Source organism: Diospyros lotus, chromosome 1 (genome assembly GCF_014633365.1).
Source record: "Diospyros lotus cultivar Yz01 chromosome 1, ASM1463336v1, whole genome shotgun sequence".
NCBI classification, from domain to species: Eukaryota; Viridiplantae; Streptophyta; class Magnoliopsida; order Ericales; family Ebenaceae; genus Diospyros; species Diospyros lotus.
Genome location: NC_068338.1, coordinates 13,420,973 through 13,445,425, shown reverse-complemented (window position 1 = coordinate 13,445,425; position 24,453 = coordinate 13,420,973). Strand labels below are relative to the sequence as shown.

At 37.4% G+C, this 24,453-nt stretch overlaps 1 protein-coding gene across 1 annotated transcript; it reads right to left on the bottom strand.

Annotated features, from left to right (window-relative positions):
• Positions 1-12,061: 12,061 nt before the first annotated feature.
• Positions 12,062-23,647, bottom strand: LOC127802887 (uncharacterized; the record flags this gene model as incomplete). Its single annotated transcript, XM_052338985.1, has 9 exons — positions 12,062-12,171; positions 12,517-12,625; positions 14,041-14,100; positions 14,379-14,432; positions 14,690-14,812; positions 21,590-21,816; positions 22,063-22,440; positions 22,642-22,836; positions 23,560-23,647. Coding segments are annotated over 9 exons (1,344 nt in total), but the record flags the coding sequence as incomplete, so codon positions are not given.
• Between the last annotated feature and the right edge of the window lie 806 nt (positions 23,648-24,453).

Below are 24,453 nucleotides of genomic sequence, written 5' to 3'. Positions count from 1 at the left end.
TATACAACATTGATACTAACGATTACAACACCGTCGAGCGATTGCTCATACATACAACATTATAAATACTAGTGTTTCCAAGATAATACAACAATTATCAAATAAACACCACAGATTCACCGGCCGTGTCCTCGACCTCGCAGCTGTCCCTGACTGGAACGTTGAATGTTCCAGGGGCATAACCCATGTTAGATGATAAACCATCTAAGTGAAGGCATGAAACAGATATACAATGCATAAAGACATACGAGCATGGCATACTATACGACAACATGCAAGACACATCTAACTCGAGATATCACCTTGACATACTTAATCCCTCGAATATACCACTGTGGCACACGTTCACCTGGTCCAACGTTAATCCCTCGAGTGCACCGTCGTGACACCCGTTCACCTGGTTTAACATTATTCCCTCGAGTGCCCCAGTGTGACACCCGTTCACCTGGATTAACATTGTCCCAATCTCAAGTAGACCCCTTACCGCCCCATATGGACTCAACGATGCAATTAGACTTGACCCTATATGATATGAAAATTTACACGCCATGCACCAATGCTTTTAAAAATAAACAGTTAATGCAAAATTGACACAACGAATGTAAGTAAATGCCTTGTAAAATGAGCTAAGTCTAGGAGCGTACAAATACTCACAAGAACTCACCAAAAGCACTTTAAGACACTTTCGAGTCAAGATAAGGCTAAGATCAAACCACTCACCTTAATTCGGAAAAGTCCGGATTTTGCCTCGAAAAACGTGCCTCACCTCAAAAATTGTGTAATTCTTCTTCCAATGACCCAATTGATTCCTATTTCACCATTTAAGACCTTTAGAATCAATATTTCTATTTTTCCACAATTTCTCTATTTTTATTTATTTTTCAAACATTTCTATCTTCGGAAATTCATTAAAAATACCTAACATCAATTTTCACAAAATATTTTTCCATGATAATTCTTAAAATAATTTTACCTAAATTCTGAAATTAAAATAAAAGAAAAACCATACCTCACGCGCCACCCAGAGGTCCCGCGAGTGGCTGCCACGCGCCGCCGCACAGTCTTCTTCTCCGGTCGTCTTCTCCGATTCCGGCGATGTCCAATGCCCTAAATTCTTATAGGGGCTTGTAGAGCTCTTCAATGCGACCTCAATGGTGCCCTTAATCGTCGGAAAAAGTGGCCGGAGGTGGGTTTAAAACCCAGTTGCAGGTCGCGGTGGCGGCGGTTCGGTTTTCCGGCCAAACTTCCAAAACCCCTCTAAATCTACACCAAATGCTCCCAAATGCTCCAGAAATGATCCTCTCAACCCAAGGAACAAAAGCCCCTTATCCCTCAAGCTCGATTCAAGCAAAAACACAAGAAATTTGAGCGATTTTTGTTTTTGAACCCTCGGCCGAAAACCTCCTTTTATACTCGTTTTGGACCCGATTCCCTACCATATCCGGCTCGTCCTTATCCCTTAAGCCCAAATCTTGCCTCTAAACCAATCGAAAAACACCAAATCAAGCGCTAGATCCCTCGAAAAATTCGGCCAAATCGAAAATCTTTTGGCCATTAATTCCGATCACATCAAGGCCATTTTCCGGCCAATGGGAGCTCCCAACGGCCTCGTCGTCGCCTGGAGGCTAGCCTAGAGCCTCCGGGTGACCTGTCCGATGCCCCAGAAGCGGCCGCCGGCGGCCATAGGCGGCCGGTCGGTTTCACACCAAGCAACTTTCAAAAATTGCATTTTAGCCCCCAGCCAACTTTTAATTGAATTTTCTTTTATTTCTTGTTACCCCTAGACTATCTAGCACCTTCACTATGACCCTCAGGTTTTATATTTCCTATTTCCCTTTGGAATTTCTGAAAAACTTGTCATCTTGATCTCCCTCGGGCAGTTTACAAAAATTGCACTTTTGCCCGGATGCTCCTAATTGCGTGCTTTTGACTTCAATCCTTTGAAAGTCCCTTGATTGTGTTGAGTATTGCTTATTTGAACTATTTTGACCTTTGTTGATCTATTTGACACAGTCCCTCGCCTTCTGTTTATGTTAGCATATTGCACTTAGGCCCGAAACTATTGTAAATTTCATTTTGATCCCATAACTTCCAAAACTTCTCCTGATATTTAATACTGGGTATTACATAAAAGATATCCGAATCTTTATGAAGAAGCAAAATACCAGAACAACTTTCCAAACCCATCGGACACGACATCTCGTAAAGTTACATCTCAACCACTTCCTTGCCTTTGCTACAAAGGTCAACTGTCACATATTCTTAACACTTAAGAGTAAGACCTTTAATAGAAAATCTAAGGACTCATTCATATTAATGATTAGAGAGCTATGAATGAAGATATGACCTTAAATATGAAAACATATTTTGTTACATATTACAAGAATTACATCATTAGTCCCATAAATATAAATTTTAGATGCCATCTAAATCTAGTATTAGGGAACCAACACTAACACTATGTGCATATCTGGATGGCTTATTTAGCCTCTGTGAGTGACATCCGAATATTTTGGGAGACATCCACATGGCTTGAATGTTTTCTGTAAGTGACATCCAAATGGCCCATGTTCATATCCGGATGTGTCTAATGTTTTGTGAGTGATATCCGGATGCCTTGAATCACATCTGGATGTGTCCAAGTTATTGTGTGTATGATATCAAGATAACTTTTTTTATATCTGGATTCCTCTCTCATAGTGTTGAACCTCATATCCGAATGAACCCCTGTAGCATCCGAATGCCTTGGTGAGATATCTGGATGACCTGAATCATATTCAAATGTCCTGTTTCATATCCAAATACCTCCAAACACATTTGAATACCCATGTTTTTAAAACACCTTATATTCGAATGCGATAGCCTGATATTCGGATAGCTTATGTAGCATCTGAATGAGCCTTCAACACATCCAGATGCCTTTCCTTATATCCGAATGATCCTTTATGATATCCGAATGTGTCTCCCAGTGAACCCTACTTCAAGCTATTTTTCTTGATAAAAGATTAAATACTCTCAAATAATGGATTCTCATGCTAAAATGTGATAAATCTAATGTGCCCATACTATAAGTCATAACTCATAAATTCATTATATCCCAATATGTTGATAATGATTATATGATATGCTTAGCATTATTATGTGACATGTTTGATATTACCTGCATACATCCTGGTATGAGCATGGAGCATTACTTTATGTGAAGCACTTTATATTTTGTGTGAGCATTGCATTATAGCATGCATGCAAGGCGGCTTAGTTCGCTGGGATCCTTAAGTTTCAATTATAGTTCAATTTCTATGTCGCTTGTTTGGTGACGACCAGGGGGCTAGGGGTCCAAGGCGCACAGTATGTGCTTACAGTTTTTATGGTTGCAGGATTTAGGTCAAGTAGGTATGTATTTCAGATTATGCGGGCCTAAGGGCCGAAGTTGTTTACCTGCATTTTACAGTTATGTGCATTGACACCATATATATGCAACCATACAATGATTATTAATCCCTCAGTGCAAAACCAGTTAGTACTTCATGAGTATCGATGTTCTTTGATTCAATTACAGTTTCATTTCATGATTATTACTTGTTGAGCTTTGTGGCACCTTGTATTCTTCACCATTCCAGGTCCTAGCAGGGGAGTTCCAAGCGTGAGGCCTAACACTGTCGGACAGTAGAGTGTGTACGGGGAGCTGCTAAAGAACAAAAGATGTTTGGGAGTTATTTTGTGTCTTGAGTTTTTATAGTTTTCAGATATTTAGATGAGGGATTTATTTTTAGCTAGTATTTATTGTTTCAATTTATGATAGTTCAGAATTGTTACAGTATAATTGAGATGTTTTTCAGTTATGATGTGTTTAGATTAGCCAACTTATAGTTGATCTTAGATTTCATATTGTTGTGAGTTTTATTTTATCTCTTTTCCAGTAGTAACTCCTCCTCGACAGTTCTAGGAGAAAGGGTGTTACATATTCGATACCTAGTGATGGAACATTAGTGTAGTGCTTACATGTGATATACTATTGAATTATTTACACCTCTAGCAATGTCTTCCACAATTGTTTAAGCGTTCTTGAATGCTTTTTTTCAAGTGTATCAATTAGAAGTGTTGTTAATACATAGTGGCACTTTACTTCTATACATGAATGGTTTATTTTTTACTCATATTTTGGTGCCCTATTTTCGGTGTGTTATTCTATTCCCAAGATGAATGCAAACAACTATGTCAAAATATAAAATGTGGGCTTCTTAACCAGTTGACTTTAGTAAGTGCTCTTATTAGTGTTACTTTTAGTCTTTTACAAGTTTTTTGGGAACATCTATACCAGCTCCATTTTACTTTCTACATATTTATTTAAGTTATACAATGGCTTCTAGTAAGGAGATGCATACATGGTTGTAGGGTTAGATGCAGGAGAAAGTAATGACGCTTTAGGAAGTGAGGCTTAATGATGTAAGTATTTTATCTTTCACCTACAATGCATAGGCATGCAACACTATGTTATCCCTATTTCATATCAACTTCTTTACTGTAGCTTTGTAAGTTTAATCTACCATCATGATTTATGTGGATTGACTTGCTCAATTTATGAACCTTAGCACTTTATATAATGTTTTTATATTTTTATTTGCTCGCTTCTCCTTATACCCCTCCCAAAAAAAAAAAAATATAATAGTGGCTAGAGACAGAGGTGATGCGACTCAATCTACTTCTGGATGATGCAAGCAAAATTGGGAATAGAAAATAATATCCTTTTTCTATGGAATTTATGTTGGTGATTTTGTTTCTGATCTCATGATATCATAGTACCTTTTAATAAGACGAAATTATTGTGTAAGGCCCGCTTCCGAATATTCCTGCTCAGCATAGGATATTCGAAGGAAGATCATTACCGAGATGATATAGAACAAAACTGATCTAAAATGACAACTCATTTCATTTCTAGTAGGGAAAATTAAATAAGATTTAATTACACTCTCAATATCTCATGACTCTAGGCTCGATGGCTATACAATATAATAAGAGGCTCAAATGCCAATAAACATAACAAATCCTCATCGCTATAAACCTCACCAAATCACTAACTAGGATCTTTGAAACTAGGATGCGTCTCCGTACACTATTATCCTTGGGCTGCAGTCCTACTGGACTTGCCCCCAATAACCATCTTTCCTTTACCTGAAATTGCAAAGAAGATCAAATGAGCCACAAGGCTCAGCAAGTTCGAGAAACAAAGAACAATATGTAGGATCCAAGAACATGATGATACCAAGAAGAGTAATCAAGGACTCTACAATTATATACAAGATTCATAATTCATGAATTTTTCACTTCAACTTAATATATCATATCACCATGTATCACTATGCAAATGTGCATAAAATTTCAATGTCATTATCAATTCTCACAGGCTCGCAAGCCATCAATCAGTACATGCAAGAGTGTATTATTTCATTATCAATATCAATTTCCCCGGCTATCAAGCAATAAATCGATACATGTAAAAGTGCATAAGTTCCATAAAACCTCACAATAAATATGAAGCCAACCTGCTAGTCTATGGCCACCTCATCCCATGCTAGGTGCTCTAGGGTACCCTTTCTCCCTTCGCACAAAATAATATGTGCGCAAAACATATATATATGTAACATGTACATGTATGCATCATGTATGCATTTGCCATCCACATGTAATTAAATTCTTATTTCCGCGATATTCATATTTTCAACATCAATTACCCATACCGGGTATTTTTCCATTATCAGATAAATTCAACATATCTTACTTTATAACGTTTACCACATTCAAGATGTAATTTATGACACGGAAAGGCTTAATGTAATTTATGACACAGGAGTAATTTTTGAAAGATGTTATTTAATATTAAATCTCGATTCACCAGCTAAGGAGTATTATAAATTTAATAACTATTTTTCCCATCCTATGATTGTTGTGATTTCATTTAACCAGTGGTAGTATGCATTTACTTACATTTGTGCTCATAGCTCAAATTCATGATTAGTCCCCATGCAATCAAAATGACCACACCACGCGAAATTGCTAGTCAAACATAAATCTGAAATTTTTCTAAGGCGAAGGACTAATTAGAACATATTTTTTTAAAATGTCTTCATTTTGAAAAACTAACTCTCGGTATTTTGATAACTAATATTCATTGTTTTAAGAATGATTTTTAAAGAATTTTTCAAGAAATGGAAGCTATGTATTTCGAGGGTGCTAAAATCGTAATTTCTTGAGTTTGTACTAAAACCAAAATTCTATTTTTTTATTGTTATAGATTTTGATTTTTTTGATATTTTTATTGAATCCAAATAGGGGGTACTTTCTTATTTACATTTATGTATTAAAGTAAATGAAAGGTAAAATATAAATTAAGGAAAATGCAAACATTTATGTATTAAAGTAAATTAAGGAATGTAAATGAATGGGGTGTGAGCAGAGAGTTTGCAAACAAAGGCTTATGGGAAGAGCTCGGGACGAGCTCGATGTCATGAGTTCGTCGCTTACGAAGAAAGGGCTCGTGGAAAGGACAAGCAGAAGGAACTCGGAATGAGCTTGAGATCAAGAGGTGAACAAAAGTTTGCTGAACGAGCTCGCGGTCAAGGGGTTGAGTAAGAGCTTGCGTCGAGCTCGTGCCAAGAGCTTCAAGTCAGGTGCGCGATAAGAGCTCGCGTCAAGAGCTCGTGGGAAGAGCTCGTTGGAAGGACTAGAGGGAAGAGCTCGCTAGAACATCAATGAAGCTAAACATGTGTATATATATATATATAACTGGGTTTGCCGAACAGAATTGTAACACCCCAAATTTCTTGAGCGTGTTATAACTTAGGATTTCAGGAATATAAAAAATTTTCATATAACAATAGTTGTCATACATCACACAATATCCCAAAAATCCAAATTTACACCTTCTCAGCTTAACAAACCCAATAATCGAATAGCTAAGACAGGCGTTAAAATCTTGAATGCGGAAGCTAGATCGAACCTGATATAGTTCACAACCATAATACTTTATTTATCATAAAATTGTTCAAGACGTTTACAAAATGAATTACATGGACATCATCTCTCGCAAGATATAACTGAACGTCTTAAACATATCCAAGACATACATAGGTTCCCATATTAATGAAAATATTCTAAACATGCTATAGACAGCAAATTAAATTTATTCTTCAGCTACCTCATTTCCCTTAGAGCCGCTCGTCGAACCTGGAACGTTTGAATATTCTAGGGACATAGTCCAATTAGAAGATGAATCTTCTAGTGAGAAACTCCAAAAATAGTTTATATCGATACATGATCAGGTATAAAATGTATGAGAAAACAACGAGAACTACTCCGAAGTACCTCGTGAACACGTTAGCCTCCTCCAACGAGAGCTTTCTCAATGGTGCACGCATAGCGCTTCTCGGGAGGTCCCTAACCATGTCACTTTGGCCCGACTTCATAGCACTCATGCAAGCACCACATCCGTTGTTCCTTAAGCTCACGGTCTTCCCCACGAGAGCTTTCTCGATGGCGCACGCATAGCCCCTCTCGGGGGATATCCGACTTTTACCCTCGACCAACAACAAATAGGTACAACAATATAGCCACACGAATTTTATAAATGCAACAGTTAAAAAAAGCCAACAGCATATATTTTTCAGAAAAGTACAGTTCATATATGCAACATGATTTCACGTAAGAGAATAACAAGCATTTATGTGTAAGAACTTCACGAAACACGTCTCATGCAATAGAAGTCTCTCATAAGAGAATAAAAAATAGGATTTGGAGTATAGGAGTCTCACCTTGTTGGTTTATCTCTTAAAGGGTATGGTTTCACTACAAACGGCCTAGGTTTCTGCATAAAACATGTATTTCGGTAAATCTAAACTTAAATATTTTTACATAAGGTTGAAGGGTATTAAATTAGAGGCATAAATGAAAATTTTCATGGAAAAAGTACATCTCACGCGCCCAACGAAGTCTGGACACGCGCCCTCACGCGCAGCTATTATCCGGCGCGTGTATTTCACGCGCTGCCCAGCAGTTTCGGACAGCAATGCCTCAGTTTGGTATTTCGGCCATATCTCCCTCGTTTTAACTCCGATTCGACCCCCGTTTGAACCTACGCGACCCTCTCTTCCCCCTCTACAAGATTATCAAAAAAAATGGACTTAACTCACTTTTTTGCTGACTGATTTTGGTGAATTCTTGCGAAGACCCGCAACTCCGACGAGGCTCGTTCTCCGCCGCTTCTTCGCCGCTTTCTTCCTGCCTTCTTGCCGAACCTCCTTCTCTCTCTCTAGAGAAAACTCCTCCTCTTAGAGTGATTCACTCCTCAAATTTTTTTGGAATGGTTTGAGAGCAACTCAAGGTGTCTATTTATAGAATCCTTCAACCAATGGTGTTATGCCACTTGTCACAATCTTAGCCATGGATTCCAAAGACTCAAAGCCATAATTGAGTGGCTTTTGAAATCCAAAACTAGAACTAATCCAACTTTTGAAATCCAAGCTAAAACCCCAAACTTCTTTCAAATAACACTTTGGCCCATATTTCAAGTTTTCAACTTTAACATTTTACCAGCTAAGCTCATAATTTCACCATTCTTTCATTTGGATAATTTCTCTAATTAGAATTATATCCTCAAACATCAAATTTATCGAGATACTTAAAATCCCAAAATTATTAACTCAAAATTACTCAATATATACGATTTTTCGGAAGCCCCTTACCATCATTCGGTCTTTTTAGGCTACAACTTAGCTTAACCGAAAATCATTTTTGATTTGATTTCTTTCAGCGTCATAAATCTCGCCTCGAGACGCTCATAAAAAATATACCTTTAATCTTAGGTATCTAAGCTCTAGGGTACTCCCTACGACTGATTCGGTCACTCGTTGTCAATTCAAACATATTTTCGATATTTTAAACTCACTTAAAATACGTGGCATCTTCACAAAAATATGGGGTATTATAAGAATGGCATTCGAATGACAATTTAAGCATGAGTATATGGTGGATTGGCTAGGCAGGGCATAACTCGGGTAAGCTTTTCAAACCAACGATATGTATATGCGTATTTATAAGTGGGTCTCATTTATGGGCGAACAATATATATTTTCAGTTGAGCTTTTGCTATTTGTGCGAGGCCTCCAAATACCTCAATGAAATCATTCGAATGGTGACTTAGCATTTTACATTCAAACACAGCACATATACATATACGAGGTATTTAGAACAATGAGCTCATTCAGATGTGATATACACACAAATATATATATGTATACATTTAACACTGCTTCTTTGGATGGGGAACGAGCAGAGGTTCTCATCCTCACCTAGCTATATAAAATGCCATTCAAGAAGAAAGCTTGGGGTGAAAACAAACCCCATTTCTAGACAACAAGAAGACCCACAAAGAGATACATAAACATAGGTTGAACACAGTGAGCTAAAATGAATACAGTGAGCTATAATGAACACAACAATCATAATAAAAGCAAGAAGATACAAGCTAACTCGCACAAGGATATAAAAGGATGTATAAGAGAACTTGCACTGAAAATCAAAGGGGAGTGCAAGAAGAACTTGCCTGATGACTTCGCTATGCAGAAAAATCCTCTCTTCCTGAAGCTTCTCTTGGCCATCACGAAAATGGGACCAAAAGGCAAAAAGGAAAGAAGAAGAAGTAGGAAGAAAGACTTGCAGAAAGGAAAGAAGAATAAGTAGGAAGAAAGAGTTTCAGAAAGGGAAAGACAGGCACACAGCAAATAAAGGTCGCCGATGCAGATGAAGCATGAAGAAGGAAATGCACAGTCTGCACCTGCAACTTGGTCGAAATGACCTGATTGCCCTTCACCTTTACAATGGTCAAATGGAAAACCAAGGGCACTATTGACATTTAATGGCCAATTTATTTTATTATGATTTTCCTTTAAGAATTTCAAATCTCATTTCTCAATTGGGCTCAGCCCATGCCGTGGGCCATTCCATAGCCCAACTCACTAACCTAAATAAATTATCACAATCCAAGCCCATTCAATATATAATTAAAATTCCAAACACATCTCAATGGCCCAATCTACTTGGACTTTCCCCACATTTTTGGATTCCATTTAGATGGGCTACCAAATTCTCATTTCCACTTACTCTTCATTCCATAGGCAAAGAAAAATATTTTCAATCCTCAATTAATTAAAGCAAAAAAATTTTGAACCCAAAATAAAATACCCGAAAATGTCTAGACCCCCTAACGGGTCTTTAAATATTGTCAAATCAAATCGAACAATCATCTTACTCAAATCAAACTCTATGTTTGATATGTGATAATTAGTGTACCAACTAAAAGACAACACAAAGGAGAGGGAAAAAGAAGGAAAAGTAATCTAGTATAAAACCAAAGCTAGAACCATCCAAGAATATTCCCTAGTGTACTTTCTTCATTTTGGGACCTATCCATCCAAGAATATTTCCTAGTGTCTTATATAGTCATTGTTGTTTATGAATGATAGCAAGGGCATATTGGACCAGTACACTCTGTCAAATATGGGTTCACAAATAACTATTGAATAAACTCCACTCAACACTATTGAGAAGGTTTAAGAAGAAAACATAGTAAAATATTGGACATAAAAATAGATGCTTAAAGTTGTAGAAGCTCTTCTATTCACAATGGTTAAAAATAAAAACAATCAATCATTTTAGCTGAACTTACAACGTGAACTTACCTTTAAGGCAATGGAGGCAATTCAATAAAGGCAGCGAGGAGGCTACAATGGAAGGTAGCGGGGGCTACATTAAGGCAGGGAAGACGACAACTAGTAGGCAATGGATTTGGAGGCGGTGGAGGTGTAGAGGCTACGATAGAGCTAAAGGTGGTGGCGACGTTGAGCAGCGAAAAGGCGGTGGTGGTAGTGGCGATGGGCTAGAGATAGCAAAGGCAAGAGTATGTGAGATGGAGATAAAGGCAATGGGGATTTAACCAAGGGAAAGAGACGAACGAGGCATCTCTTGCCATTGTTTCTGGCTTTTTTTATTTATTTTTTTGTTGAAATATTTAGTTGTTAAATAAAAAATAAAATAATTTATAAAAATAATATTAATAATTATTTGATTGATAAAAAAACATAATTTAAATTATGACAATTATTAAATAATTTATGATAATAATCTAAAATATGATAATAAAATAATTTAAATTATTACATCAAATTAATATTTATTTAAAAATATAATTATTGAGTCCATACCTTTGTCCTAACACAACATTTCAAAAATTTTACCCTATTATATTTTTCTATTATTGCACTTCATTGTTGTGTCTCATTAGAATTATTTTTGGACCCTATTGATCCATTGGGCCAACCCGCTACTTGGCACTTAGCCTAGTCCCCAACTAGATCTTGGCCCAAGAACTCGAATAATGTTTCCATTTAAGTTGAGATCCTTGCACCAATAACGGATTCTATCAACCCTGAACAACTCGCACAATGATCCTCATCAACTCATAATGTTCATCAAATCCAAGATCCTCGAGGATGATTCCTATCACTACTGTGCATCTCGACCCTCTATCCCCCCACGACAGCTGCCGACACACAAGGTATCTTCATCTCTATAAAAGCTAGCCTGATCACAGGTCAAGGTATGTTATTTCCAAGCCTTACCCATACTCTGACATTCTGAATCCCTACTAACTTGAACACCAGAGTGCTTGTAGGTGTCAGCCACCCCACCACACAAATCGTTGGATTACAACTTTTCACTGCCATTTTAATCATTCTGATCAACCCCATTGGGCCAGAAGGAACATTTGGCGCCTACCGTGGGGCCCGATAAAACTTGCCTACCCCACACGTTTAATCCCTACGGTCTCCTCTACAAATCGCCCATGGCTAGAACTAGAAGCCACAACAACAACCATCAGCCATTAGCTAAAGAATTCAATAACCATGGAGGCCCTCCTCCAAACCATTTGACAACTTCAGGACCAAGTTGCCAAGTTAACCCGTAACCAATAGCGCGAGCAGTGCAATGAGCGGACTTATTAACAACTCTAGTCCACCCACACCCCTACTCCTCCACCATCAGCATCCTTGTACACTTCAAGCCACCATTTCTTGGAGTTCATCATGTCCGTACCCTGGCTAGAGGGATTCTGCCTTCCTGAAACATTAGAGCTATATGATAGAACCACAGACCCCCAAGAGCACTTAACAATGTTTAATTCCTTGATGTTGTTAAGTGGAGGAACCAACCCGATCATGTGTCATGTTTTTCCTAGCACTTTAAAGAAGTCTACCTTGTTGTGGTTCTCAACCCTTGAGCCAGGCCCCATTCATGACTTTTTAGATCTCGTCACTCGCTTTCTCACTCACTTTTCCACCAACTGAGCTCATCATAAAACCTTAGCTAGCCTGATCAATTTGAAGCAAGGAGAGAAATAGTCGGTCCGAGCTTTCATGAATCAGTTTAACCAGGAGGCCATTCAAATCAAGGACCTCAACCCACCTGTCTCCCTGCACGCCATCATGGCAGGGCTTAAGCTTGGGTCCTTTTTCGATTCTCTAGCTTGAAAGCCTCCTGCCAACCTTGATGAACTCCGACTACGAGTAGCTGGCTATATAAATGTGGAACGAATATAGGTTGCCAGGCACAATAACTCCCAACCACAACTGAACCGGTGACCAAAGCCATCTGCTGAGCATCATTGCCACCTTGAGAGTGACTCTAGTAGAAGACGAGAGAATAGAGACCGAGCCAGGGGATGAAGAGAGCCATCCTGGGTTCCTGAGCCACCCTGGTTGGGCTATGATAGTTACGCCCCATTGACGACAAGGCGAGATTGGATCTTCCAAGAAGTTTATAACTCAAGGGTCATTTTGTTTCTTTATGTGGAGCCTGACCTAACCCCGACCCTAATGTGGACACTAGAAAATTCTATAATTATCATCAAATGTTCGACCACACAATAGAAGAATGTGCCACCCTCAAGGATCAAATTGAGAAGCTAGTTAGAGAAGGTCACCTTTGCTAGTATGTCTATAGGAGACAGAGTCGGAGCAGAGAGCTATGTGATAACTGACATCCAAGGAGAAGCCATACCCCGCAAAGAAGACCCAAGATTGAAGAACGTCAGGAGGCTAGGGCAGCCCCTCAGATAAAATAGAGGGGTTGTCGACATGATTTTATGGGGTTTTGCAAGCAGAGGAGATTATAGCTCAACAAGAAGACTTCATCTTAGGGTGGTGATATTTATTAAAATCAATGAGCATTGGGTGAGGAGAATGGCTCGACACCTAGAGATCTCCTTCACCGATAAAGATTATGCAGGGATCGATCAGAACTTAGACGATCTTATGGTGATATTAATGGTCATGGCCAACTTTGTCATCAAGATGGTCTTAATGGACCTAGGGAGCTCAACCGACTTACTATACTTGTTAACTTTAACAAAGCTAGGACACCAGAAGAAGATCTAAAGCCATTTAATAAAAATCCGATTAGCTTCTCGGGGGAACATGTGAATGTGAAGGGGTACATTGAGCTACTGACTACGTTCGGGTTAACTCTGCTACTCAAAACAATCAGCGTCAAGTACTTGGTGGATGATTTCCAAACACCTTAGAATGCCTTGCTAGGTCGTCCTTCCCTTAACTCCTTGGGTGCAGTCTTTTCTATACCACACTTGCCAATGAAGTTTTACATTTTAGCCACTAAGGTTGGAGTAGTCCACACGAACCAAAAAGAGGCCTGACAGTGCTATAATGATAGGTTGAGAGTTTAACGCTCACTACCTGGCAGGGAAGCCGCAACAACCAAATCACTACCACTAGTAGTCGATCTGCGCATCATAGTGTAAACATGGTTGAAATAGATTCGCGAGGTGAGTTCCAGAATAGCCGACCACAAGCTACAGAGGAGCTACTTCCCGTGAGTTTGGGGACCTACCCAGAGCAAATAACTAGGGTCGGCATTACATTTCTCAATAACCTTAAGGAGCAGTTAACCATGCTGCTGTAACAAAATGCTGACCTTTTTGCCTGGACCCCCACAGACATGCCGGGCATTGACCCATCTTTCATCTACCACAAGCTAGAAATAGATTCAAATGCGACATCGGTTGCACAAAGGAAAATAAAATTTGGTGAAGAAAGATGGAAAGCAGTAGCTGAGGAGATGTTGAAGCTCCTCTAAGTTGGATTCATAAGGGAGGTGCATTATACCACATGACAGTCAACTATGGTGATGGTAAAAAGCTTTCAGGCAAGTGGAGAATGTGTGTGGACTTCACCGATTTAAACAAAGCATGCCCAAAGGATTCTTACCCCTTACTGAACATCGATCGGCTAGTTGACGGAGCCTCGAGGTACAGATATCTCAGCTTCATGGACGCATACTTGGGGTACAATCAAATCCGGATGCACCTGAATGACAAAGAGAAGACAGTCTTATCACCAAGGACATGAATTACTGTTACAAAGTTATGCCATTCGAATTTTAATGCAGGAGCTACATACCCAACGGTTGATGAACAAGGTGTTTGCAAATAGGTCAGAACATCGAGGTGTATGTTGATGATATGGTGACCAAGACGTCGAAGAACAAAGATCATTGCTTGAATCTGGCCGAGATCTTCAAGCAAATCCAATGACATAACATAAGGTTAAATCCAAAAAAGTACATTTTTGGTGTACAAACTGAAAAGTTCCTCGGATTCAAGCTCACCAGTCAAGAGATAGAAGCCAACCCCAACAAGTGTCGAGCTATCCTCGAAATACGCATCCCCAGTGACTGCACTCTCACCCTGCAATTAAAACACAAAACAAAACACAATAAAAATTTTATATTTTATTTATTTATTTAGGCGAGAGGTTTATACTCGTCAGTGTACGAGTGCAGTTGTAGTTCAAATTTAAATTTATACTTTCTGGATAAGTCCAGGTCGTCCACTGAGAGATTTATTTATGGCAAAAGAAAAAAAAGAATGTCACACACACGCACACGCATTTAGATGGATTGATAACATGATTTTTTATGATTTTTTTAGATAACAAATACTAGAAAATAAAGCAAGACAGAAGTTGAAATAAATACTAAACGTGAGAATATGAAATTGGAAAGTACTTGAGTTAAGACAATTTCAGTGCCAACCCGTTGATTCCCAAATATTAGCATAAAAGATTAGCAACATTAATTTAATTTCAGATATGAGGATTTGTTATTAAATGCAATTAAAGATAATGATAGCTCTAGTTTAAGCAATCCCCATACATGATATGCGGGATTCTAATTTAAGAAACTACCATAAATTCAATTACAATTAATACACAAAACAACTAAATTAATCATCCGGGTTTGGGTATGATAGCGTTTCCAGTTCTAGTAACTCTCATGCGTGACATGAAAGCTCTAAGTTAGGCTTACGCTCCAATCCAAACCTAGTGATTTTTCAATAATCAAAACACACTCATATTGAAGTTTAAACCAATGTTACTCATTTAAAGCGTAGCTTTCTTTGGGAATCATTGGCGTTAGACACTGTCCTTGCCTTAACCCAAGATTAGATTTAGCTACTCATCTCTATTAAATTAATTGACAACAATTTAAATGACATAATTTAAATAACAGAATTTAAATGACAGGAATTAAAATAGAAGAAACTAACCGGCCATTTAGGCGGTAGATAATTAAAATACAAGAATTAAAATTGCAAGAATTTAAAGGCAAGAAACTAACCGTCCATTTAGGCGGTGAACAATTAAATGACAAGAATGAAAATTGCAGAAATTTAAAGGCACAAATTAACCGGCCATTTAGGCGGTGAATAATAAAGTAATAATAAATGACATAAGAATTTAAAAGAAGAAATGAAGGAAGTAAGATCACAAGAGAGAATACTAAAGAAAAGGGGAAAGAACAAGAACAATTCTCAAAGAGAGAATTATAAGGAAACAACTAAACTTTGATTCAAGAATAATAATCACACTTACAAATGCAATCAAGTGATCTATTTATAGGCCACAAGATGCAATACAAACCACACAATTTCAATTATTCAACTAGACATAATTATATCTAATGGGCACTCACACACTTAAAGTTAAATGGATTTTAGCTATAATACACACCTAATATTAAATGGATTTTAGCTAAAATACATACCTAATAAAGCATTCATAAAGTTAAATGGATTTTAGCTATAATATCCACCTAATAGTTAAGTGGATTTTAGCTAAAAAAACACACCTAATAAAGCTCTCACATAAAAAATAAAAATAGATTTCTATAAATTGATTTTTAATCTTCATTAGGATTAAAAATAATCCTTGGGCCTTCTCCAAATAATATCTTCCATGGGTTGCTCAAATTGGGCCTTAATTCTTCATGGGCTTAAATTCTTCATGGACTTTAATTTTTCATGTGCTTGATTTCTTCATGGACTTGAATTCTTCATGGGCTTGATTTCTCCATGGGTTTGATTTCTTCATGGACTTGAATTCTTCATGGACTTTAAGTCTTCATGGGCTTTAATTCTTCATGCCTAAAAAAAATAAAAATAATTTAATATTATTAATAAATTATATTATATATATATGTATTACACATGGCACATATATATATATATTATATTATATTATATATATTACATGAATGCATATAATGATGTATATGTATTATATATAATTTTATATATTATTATTATTATTATTAAATTTTACTTTAAAATTTCATTTCATTCATTTTTCAATTTAAACTTGCATATAACCATAAAATATATATTAATATCTAATTTAAACTATTTTTAAGATCAAAAGAAGGATATAATTATAACAAAATTTTTATAAAATTAACCACTAATCATACCCCCCAACTTAAACATTGCTAGTCCCTTAGCAATCAGATTATACACCTGCCAAACTTTATTCACAATAACTGTATGAATGTAAAAATTTCAAATTCGAAACCGAAATGCATAAAATTAAATAAATAATTTAGCATTCTAAATCAGATTTTTGGTTAAAGGTCATACAATCTCAGGAATGGAAATTAGGATAACCAACACACAGACTTACTCCCTCAAAGTTTTGACTTCAAATCTTACTATGGATTTTCTCTCCAATAAAAAGGATTCCTCAGGTGTACACACAAGGGGGTGCACCGTTATAAGAGTAAATGCAGAACAAGTTCAAAACTCGGTGCCATCCCAAATACAAGGAACGTATTTTCATGAAAGAATAAGGAAATTGACATAGCTTCATGATTGGAATAATGCTCTAGATGAGTAACTTCTGAATTTAAACATGATTCCCTACTCCAAACTCGAATTCTGAGATCACATGATTTATAGCATCAAAAGGGACCAGACTGGGTTGTAATGGGGCTATAATGTTAATACGGGTTGTCAAAGAAAAGGTAGAGTGTGCAAAGGGTGTGTCGGGAATTTTTTTTTTTTTTTTTTTTTTTATCATTCATTTTGAAACAGTTATGCTGAATAACTAAGAGAATTTGCCCCCTTTCTTTTCACTTTTTTTTTTCTTTTTTTTTTCTTTTTCTTTTTAAATATGAAAATAGATAAACAGACTAATTCCCAAAATCACACCAGATTGGATAAAATTCATATGGTTATAGGTTAAACAAGGGTAACGAAAGAAGTTGTACTACAAATGGCTCAAATGGGCTAACAAGAGGTTGATTTAAAGAGAAAAAAAAAATAGGCTCAAAATGAAAGAAATTGATCCCCCTATCATGCTTCTCAGTCATCTAATTCATAGTTTGAAACCAGTCAAATTCATCCGCTATCATACTAGACATTCAAAGCGAATTGATATTTTGAAGCCATTGAAAAGATAAGATAAACAAGAGAGCATATTTAGAGTAAGTGTTATTTCACTCAGAATTAACGGTTATTAGGCTCAAACACTTGCTTGGGTAATAGTCTCCACTTCTGTTGAGGGATCATACAATGTACTAATCAGCTAATTACTATTACCTTTGACTTTATGACCGATAACCAATTTCTAAATTTTGAATCCCTGATGAATGTAAATTACTTATTCTCATGCATAAACGTTTTCAAATGAGAAATCAATGCATTCATGTTTCGTATTGCAAACTTAACTGGCTATCAGTGCATAACTTCAAAACTTTAGGAATAGCGTTATTTAAAACACAATTTTTTTTTTTTTTAATAATAAGAGCAGATAAAGATAATCAATTCACACAAGACTACAAACTAGCAATAGCAAACTCACAGTTAAATATGAACCAAATAATTCATAACTAAACCTTACACCCCCCAACTTGAATTGCAGTAATAAATTAGGGTTGTTAAGAATACCTGTAACTCCACAAGTCCATTTTGCTGTGAACTGCTAAAACTTAAACAACAAATGAGCACACCATATATATATATTTATATTTTCACACCAAAATAAAAATTTCATGCAAGTCATAAGATAAGCAAAATGCGTCTCAAGAGTACAAAAAGTACTCCTTACTCAGCCATCTTATCAAAGACTTTGCTAACAACATTCCACAGTTTTGTTTTGTTTTGTTTTTTTTTTTTTTTTTTTTTTTCAAGAACACAACCAAAAAAATCCTGCAAGTTGTACAATAACTAGATGCGTCTCAAGAGTACAAAAAGTACTCCTTACTCAGCCATCTTAATAAAGAGCATTTCTCACAGTGATAAATCTAAATTAATCGGACCCCTTGGGCGCTTGTTACTAATTGCCTTAGACCAGTCTATCCGAGGCTCATGAGGATCGTACTGTGGAACATAAGCATGTAATTTCTCTAACAGCTTATCAATGGTGGATGCAGAAATGAGAATCTTTCTTGCTGAACGAGAAATGAACTGTTGGTCCACAGCCTGATCAAGAAAAGAGAGTAACCCATCGAAAAAATGGTTAACATTTAAAAGTCCAATGGGTTTGGTATGGAGATTACTCTTAGCCCAGGAGATTATACAAAAGATTTCTTCAAGTGTTCCAAAACCTCCTGGTAAAGCAATGAAGGCATCTGACTGATAAATCTTACAAGCCATGCGCTCAGACATAGAAGTCGTTTCTATAAGTTGACCGCGTGTAATCCCGGAAATATGTGGTTCAGCTAAAGGGATTGGCATTATACCTACCACAGATGAATTTCCAAGATGTACAGCTTGTGAAACATAACCATTCAATCCACGACTTCCCCCTCCATATACCAAATTAATTTTTTTCTCTCCTAATTTTTTACCAAGTTTGTTCGCTGCAAGTGCGTAACAAATATCACTCCCAAGTTGAGAGCCACAAAGTACACATATGGTTTTAATTTGACGAACGAACTGCCCTTCCATGTTTGTTTCTTTTGTATGTCCTGAAAAGAAGTTTGGAGATCAAAAGTAGCTATACAACAATTCAACAAGAAATAAATACAAACAAAAATCATGCGTATGTATAAGTAGTTGTGATTGTGGCTCACATCTTCCTCTGGTTTTACGTCTAGAAACGGCTTAAACACTTTCTATGAAGTGGGGATAAGCTTCCCATCCAATTTTCTTATAGATTGGCAAACAGGGTCGTTTTTAGTCAGATTCCCAAGACTATAGCGTTGGTGGTCACTTCTGAACTGGGTCCATAAAGCAAGAAGTTCTCTTTGCACTATTCCACACGGATGCGTCTCAAGAGTCAATCGGATATCATCCAGAGACTCCTTACTCAGTCCATCCTTTATGAAACTAATTTTATCTTCTCGATTTATGGACGTAAACCCCACAGATTTGCATCGTGTGTTACAGGTCCATCGAGCACATTTGTAACAACCATTCACTCTTTTCGCTCTTCTTTTCTTCGCAAAACTACTCATCCCTAAGCCTGGAAAATGCTTAAAACTAGGTGAAGTTTCACCAGCTAATCGAACTTTTGCTTCGATCAGCCAACGAATATCTTCAGGGATGTTATTAAGCATCAACAACCTAAGTCTTTCACACCTAGCAACATAAATTTTTTTCAAATCATTCTGCGGGAGAGATGGATAGTACTTGTGAATTTTTGAGAGATAAAGATCCATTTTTTTTTTTTTTTAACTATACTAAGAAAAAAAAAGTAAAGAACTATAAACTTTACAAAAGGGATGAGAGTACCTGATCGGAGAATAACACAAAAGAGAGAAGACTGAGCTCAAGAAGGGTGGCTTGCCTTATACAGATATGGAGTCTCTTATAGAGCAATGACCATCACTATTTTACACTCGGCTCAAGGCATGCCATAATTACAGGGTTATGCTTGGCGTCTCTTTTTCAACGCTTGGTGCCTCATTTTTCAACATTTGGCAGTGTGCCTTATTCTTTATAGGGCAGTGTGATTGCACTGCCCAAGAAAAGATAGCTACCACCAGCGTCAATTCTGTCTCTCTCAATTCAAAATTTTTTTTTTTATTATTATTTTATTATTTTTTTAATTTTTTTTTTTATTCTTATTATTATTATTTTTTTTTTTGATTTTTTTTTAATAAATATTTTGTTTTAGGGGCCCAATAAAATCATACATACCACACAAGACAATATTATCGAGTCTAACAAAATTATTTGCACAATAGATCAGTTTCAAACACCAATAAAATCAAGTACACCTTACCCCCTAACTTAAATTGCGCATTGTCCTCAATCGACAATAAAAGGATAGAAGATAGGCATACCTGGTGGTCTTCAATGCATGAACTCGTATGCAAAAAAAATTTTATTTAGACTGCACACAGAGAAACACTATTTGAATCAAAGTTAATTAAGTAATGCAGAAAATGAATAACTTATATATATAATTCTTTATTATTTTATTTTATTTTATTTTTCTTTTTTTTTATTTAATTTTATTATTATTATTATTTTTTTTTTTTTTTTTTTTTCAGATCTATAAACATCCATTTAACCTAAATGGAAAGGTGGTCTTTTAACGTCAGATTCCCAGACGATAGGAAACTTTCCCTACTCATCAGATGATGATGGATCATCTAAATCCACAACTCCTTCATTCTCCTCAACACTATCCTGGTATGGTTTCAACCTATGACCATTGACTGTTAGAAGCTGTCCTGACTCCGGATTTTCTATCTCAAATGCCCCATATCCTGAGATGGACTTGATTACAAAGGGGCCGACCCATCGAGACTTCAATTTTCCTGGGAATAGATGCAATCGAGAATCATACAAGAGTACCCGTTGCCCTACCTGAAAGCTTTTTCGAATGATGTGCCGATCATGTAACTCTTTCATGCGAACCTTAGCCAATCGTGCATTTTCAAATGCTTCATTCCGAATTTCCTCAAGTTCGTTCAATTAGAGCTTCCTGGATAAGCCTGCTTCAGTTAGACTCTTGTTGATCTTATGAATTGCCCAATATGCTTTATGCTCAATTTCCACCGGCAGATGACAAGATTTACCGTATACTAGCCTATAGGGAGACATTCCCAAAATTGTTTTGTAAGCTGTTCTGTATGCCCAAAGAGCGTCTACTAGTCTTAAGGACCAATCCTTACGATTAGCAGCAACACTCTTTTCCAATATGCGCTTAATCTCCCTATTGGCTAGCTCAGCTTGACCATTGGTTTGGGGATGGTATGGTGTTGCAACTTTATGCAGTACACCATATTTCATCATTAATCCTGCCACTACTTTATTACAAAAATGGGAACCCCCATCACTGATGATTGCACGTGGCATCCCAAATCGACTGAATATGTTTTCTTTCAAAAATTTCACGACAGTCCTATGGTCATTTGTTCTGGCCGGGATTGCTTCTACCCATTTGGACACATAGTCAACAGCAAGTAAGATGTATTCATGACCAAATGAATTGACAAATGGGCCCATAAAATCCATACCCCAACAGTCAAAAACTTCTAACACTTGGATCGGATGTAATGGCATCATGTTTCTCCTTGACAGACTTCCTAACCTTTGACATCGATCACAATTTGAACAGAACTTGTACACATCCTTGAACAGTGTCGGCCAATAAAATCCACTCTGAAAAATTTTTGCAACTGTTTTCTTGACAGAAAAATGGCCTCCACATGCAAGAGTATGACTGAAATTGATGACACTTTGTTGCTCATGATCGGGTATGCATCTACGGATGATTTGGTCAGGACAATACTTGAAGAGGTAGGGCTCATCCCAAAAGAATGTTCTGACTTTTCTGAAGAATTTATGCCTATCTTGCTTACTCCAATGGTCTGGGATCAGACTAATTGTCAGGTAGTTCGCAATGTCGGCATACCAAGGGACAACAGATGATGCACGAATAACATTCACTTTAAACAGTTGCTCATCAGGGAAATTGTCATGAATTGGTTCATCAAATTGTGTGAGATCTTGACTTGGAATCCTTGACAAATGGTCAGCCACCACATTTTCTACTCCCTTCTTGTCTCTGATTTCAATGTTGAACTCTTGCAGGAGTAAGATCCATCGGAGTAGACGGGGTTTTGCATCTTGCTTTGTGAACAAATACTTCAGAGCAGCGTGATCAGTAAAAATGATCACTAGTGACCCTACGAGGTAAGATCGAAACTTGTCCAGGGCAAAGACAACTGCTAGTAACTCTTTCTCTGTAGTGGTGTAATTCTTTTGTGCCTCATTAAGAGTTTTGCTAGCATAATATATCACATGAGGTTTCTTATCCTTCCTCAGCCCTAACACAGCTCCTACCGCATAATCACTAGCATCGCACATAAGTTCAAACGGGAGGGACCAATCAGGGGACTGAATGATAGGTGCTGAAATGAGTGCATCTTTCAATTTATCAAAAGCATTTTGACAGGCAGGACTCCATTCAAACGGAACATCTTGAGACAACAAATGGCACAAGGGTCTTGTTATGGTGCTAAAGGAAGCAATGAATCTCCTATAAAACCCTGCATGTCCCAAAAAACTTCTGATGTCTTTCACATTCCTAGGGATGGGGAGTTTTTGAATTGTTTCAATTTTTGACCTGTCTACCTCCATCCCCCTAGATGAAACGATGTGCCCCAAGACTATGCCCTGTTTCACCATGAAGTGACATTTTTCCCAATTGAGTATCAAATTTGTTTCCTCACATCTTGCTAAAACCTTTTTCAGATTCTCCAAACAGGCCTCAAAGTTACTTCCATAAACAGAAAAGTCATCCATAAATACTTCAACAATCTGCTCAACCATTTCACTGAAAATGCTCATCATACACCTTTGAAAGGTGGCTGGAGCATTGCATAACCCAAATGGCATGCGCCTGTATGCAAATGTCCCAAATGGACATGTGAAAGTTGTCTTCTCTTGATCTTCTAGTACAATTTCTATCTGATTGTACCCTGAGTAGCCATCTAAGAAACAATAGTAGGCTTGGCCTGCTATTCTCTCCAGAACTTGATCCAAGAAAGGCAAAGGAAAATGATCTTTCCTTGTCACAGAATTGAGCTTTATATAATCAATGCACATACGCCATCCTGTCTGGATGCGCGTGGGAATCAGTTCATTGTTCTCATTTTTTACAACAGTGACTCCAGACTTTTTGGGTACTACCTGTGTTGGACTTACCCACTTAGAATCAGAGATTGGGTAAATTATTTCAGCATCCAATAGCTTAAGCACTTCTTTTCTGACAACTTCTTTCATGTTGGGATTTAATCTCCTTTGCATTTGCCTAACTGGTTTTGCTCCTTCTTCCAAGAATATCTTATGAGTACAGATCAAAGGGCTAATACCTTGCAAATCTGAAATGGTCCATCCTAATGACTTCCTGTGTGCTTTTAGAACTTCTATCAGTTGTTGCTCTTGCTAAGGTGTCAAACTTGAAGAGATCACCACTGGGAATGCTTCCCCTTCTCCTAGAAAGACATATTTCAAATCACTGGGCAATGGCTTTCTCTCAGGCGTGGACTGATGGCTATCAGGAGCCATGAGCTTATTGTCCAAGTTCCTTAATGGCTCTAAACCAGGCATCCATGTAGGCTTCTCACTTTCTTTGCTTATGACTTCCACTTCTTTTATTTCTTCGAGATCTTGATTTCCTTCTTTGGGTCTTCTCATGAACTCTTCAAAACAGTCATTGGTCAGTGTTTGGATCAAGTCTACCTCCTCCACTTCACTCTCAGTGTCCTGATGTTTGGCTACCCTAAAGATATTCATTTCTACAGTCATGTTCCCAAAAGATAGCTTTAACACACCATTCCTACAGTTGATGATGGCATTTGATGTGGCAAGGAATGGTCGACCTAAGATGACTGGCACAGGAGGTTGAGGCCCCTGATGCGGCTGGGTGTCCAAAACGATGAAGTCCACTGGAAAGTAGAACTTATCGATTTGTACCAGAACATCCTCCACAATTCCTCGTGGAACTTTGACTGATCGATCAGCCAGCTGAAGGGTCACTCTAGTGGGTTTAAGCTCACCTAATCCCAACTGTTGATACACACTGTATGGCAACA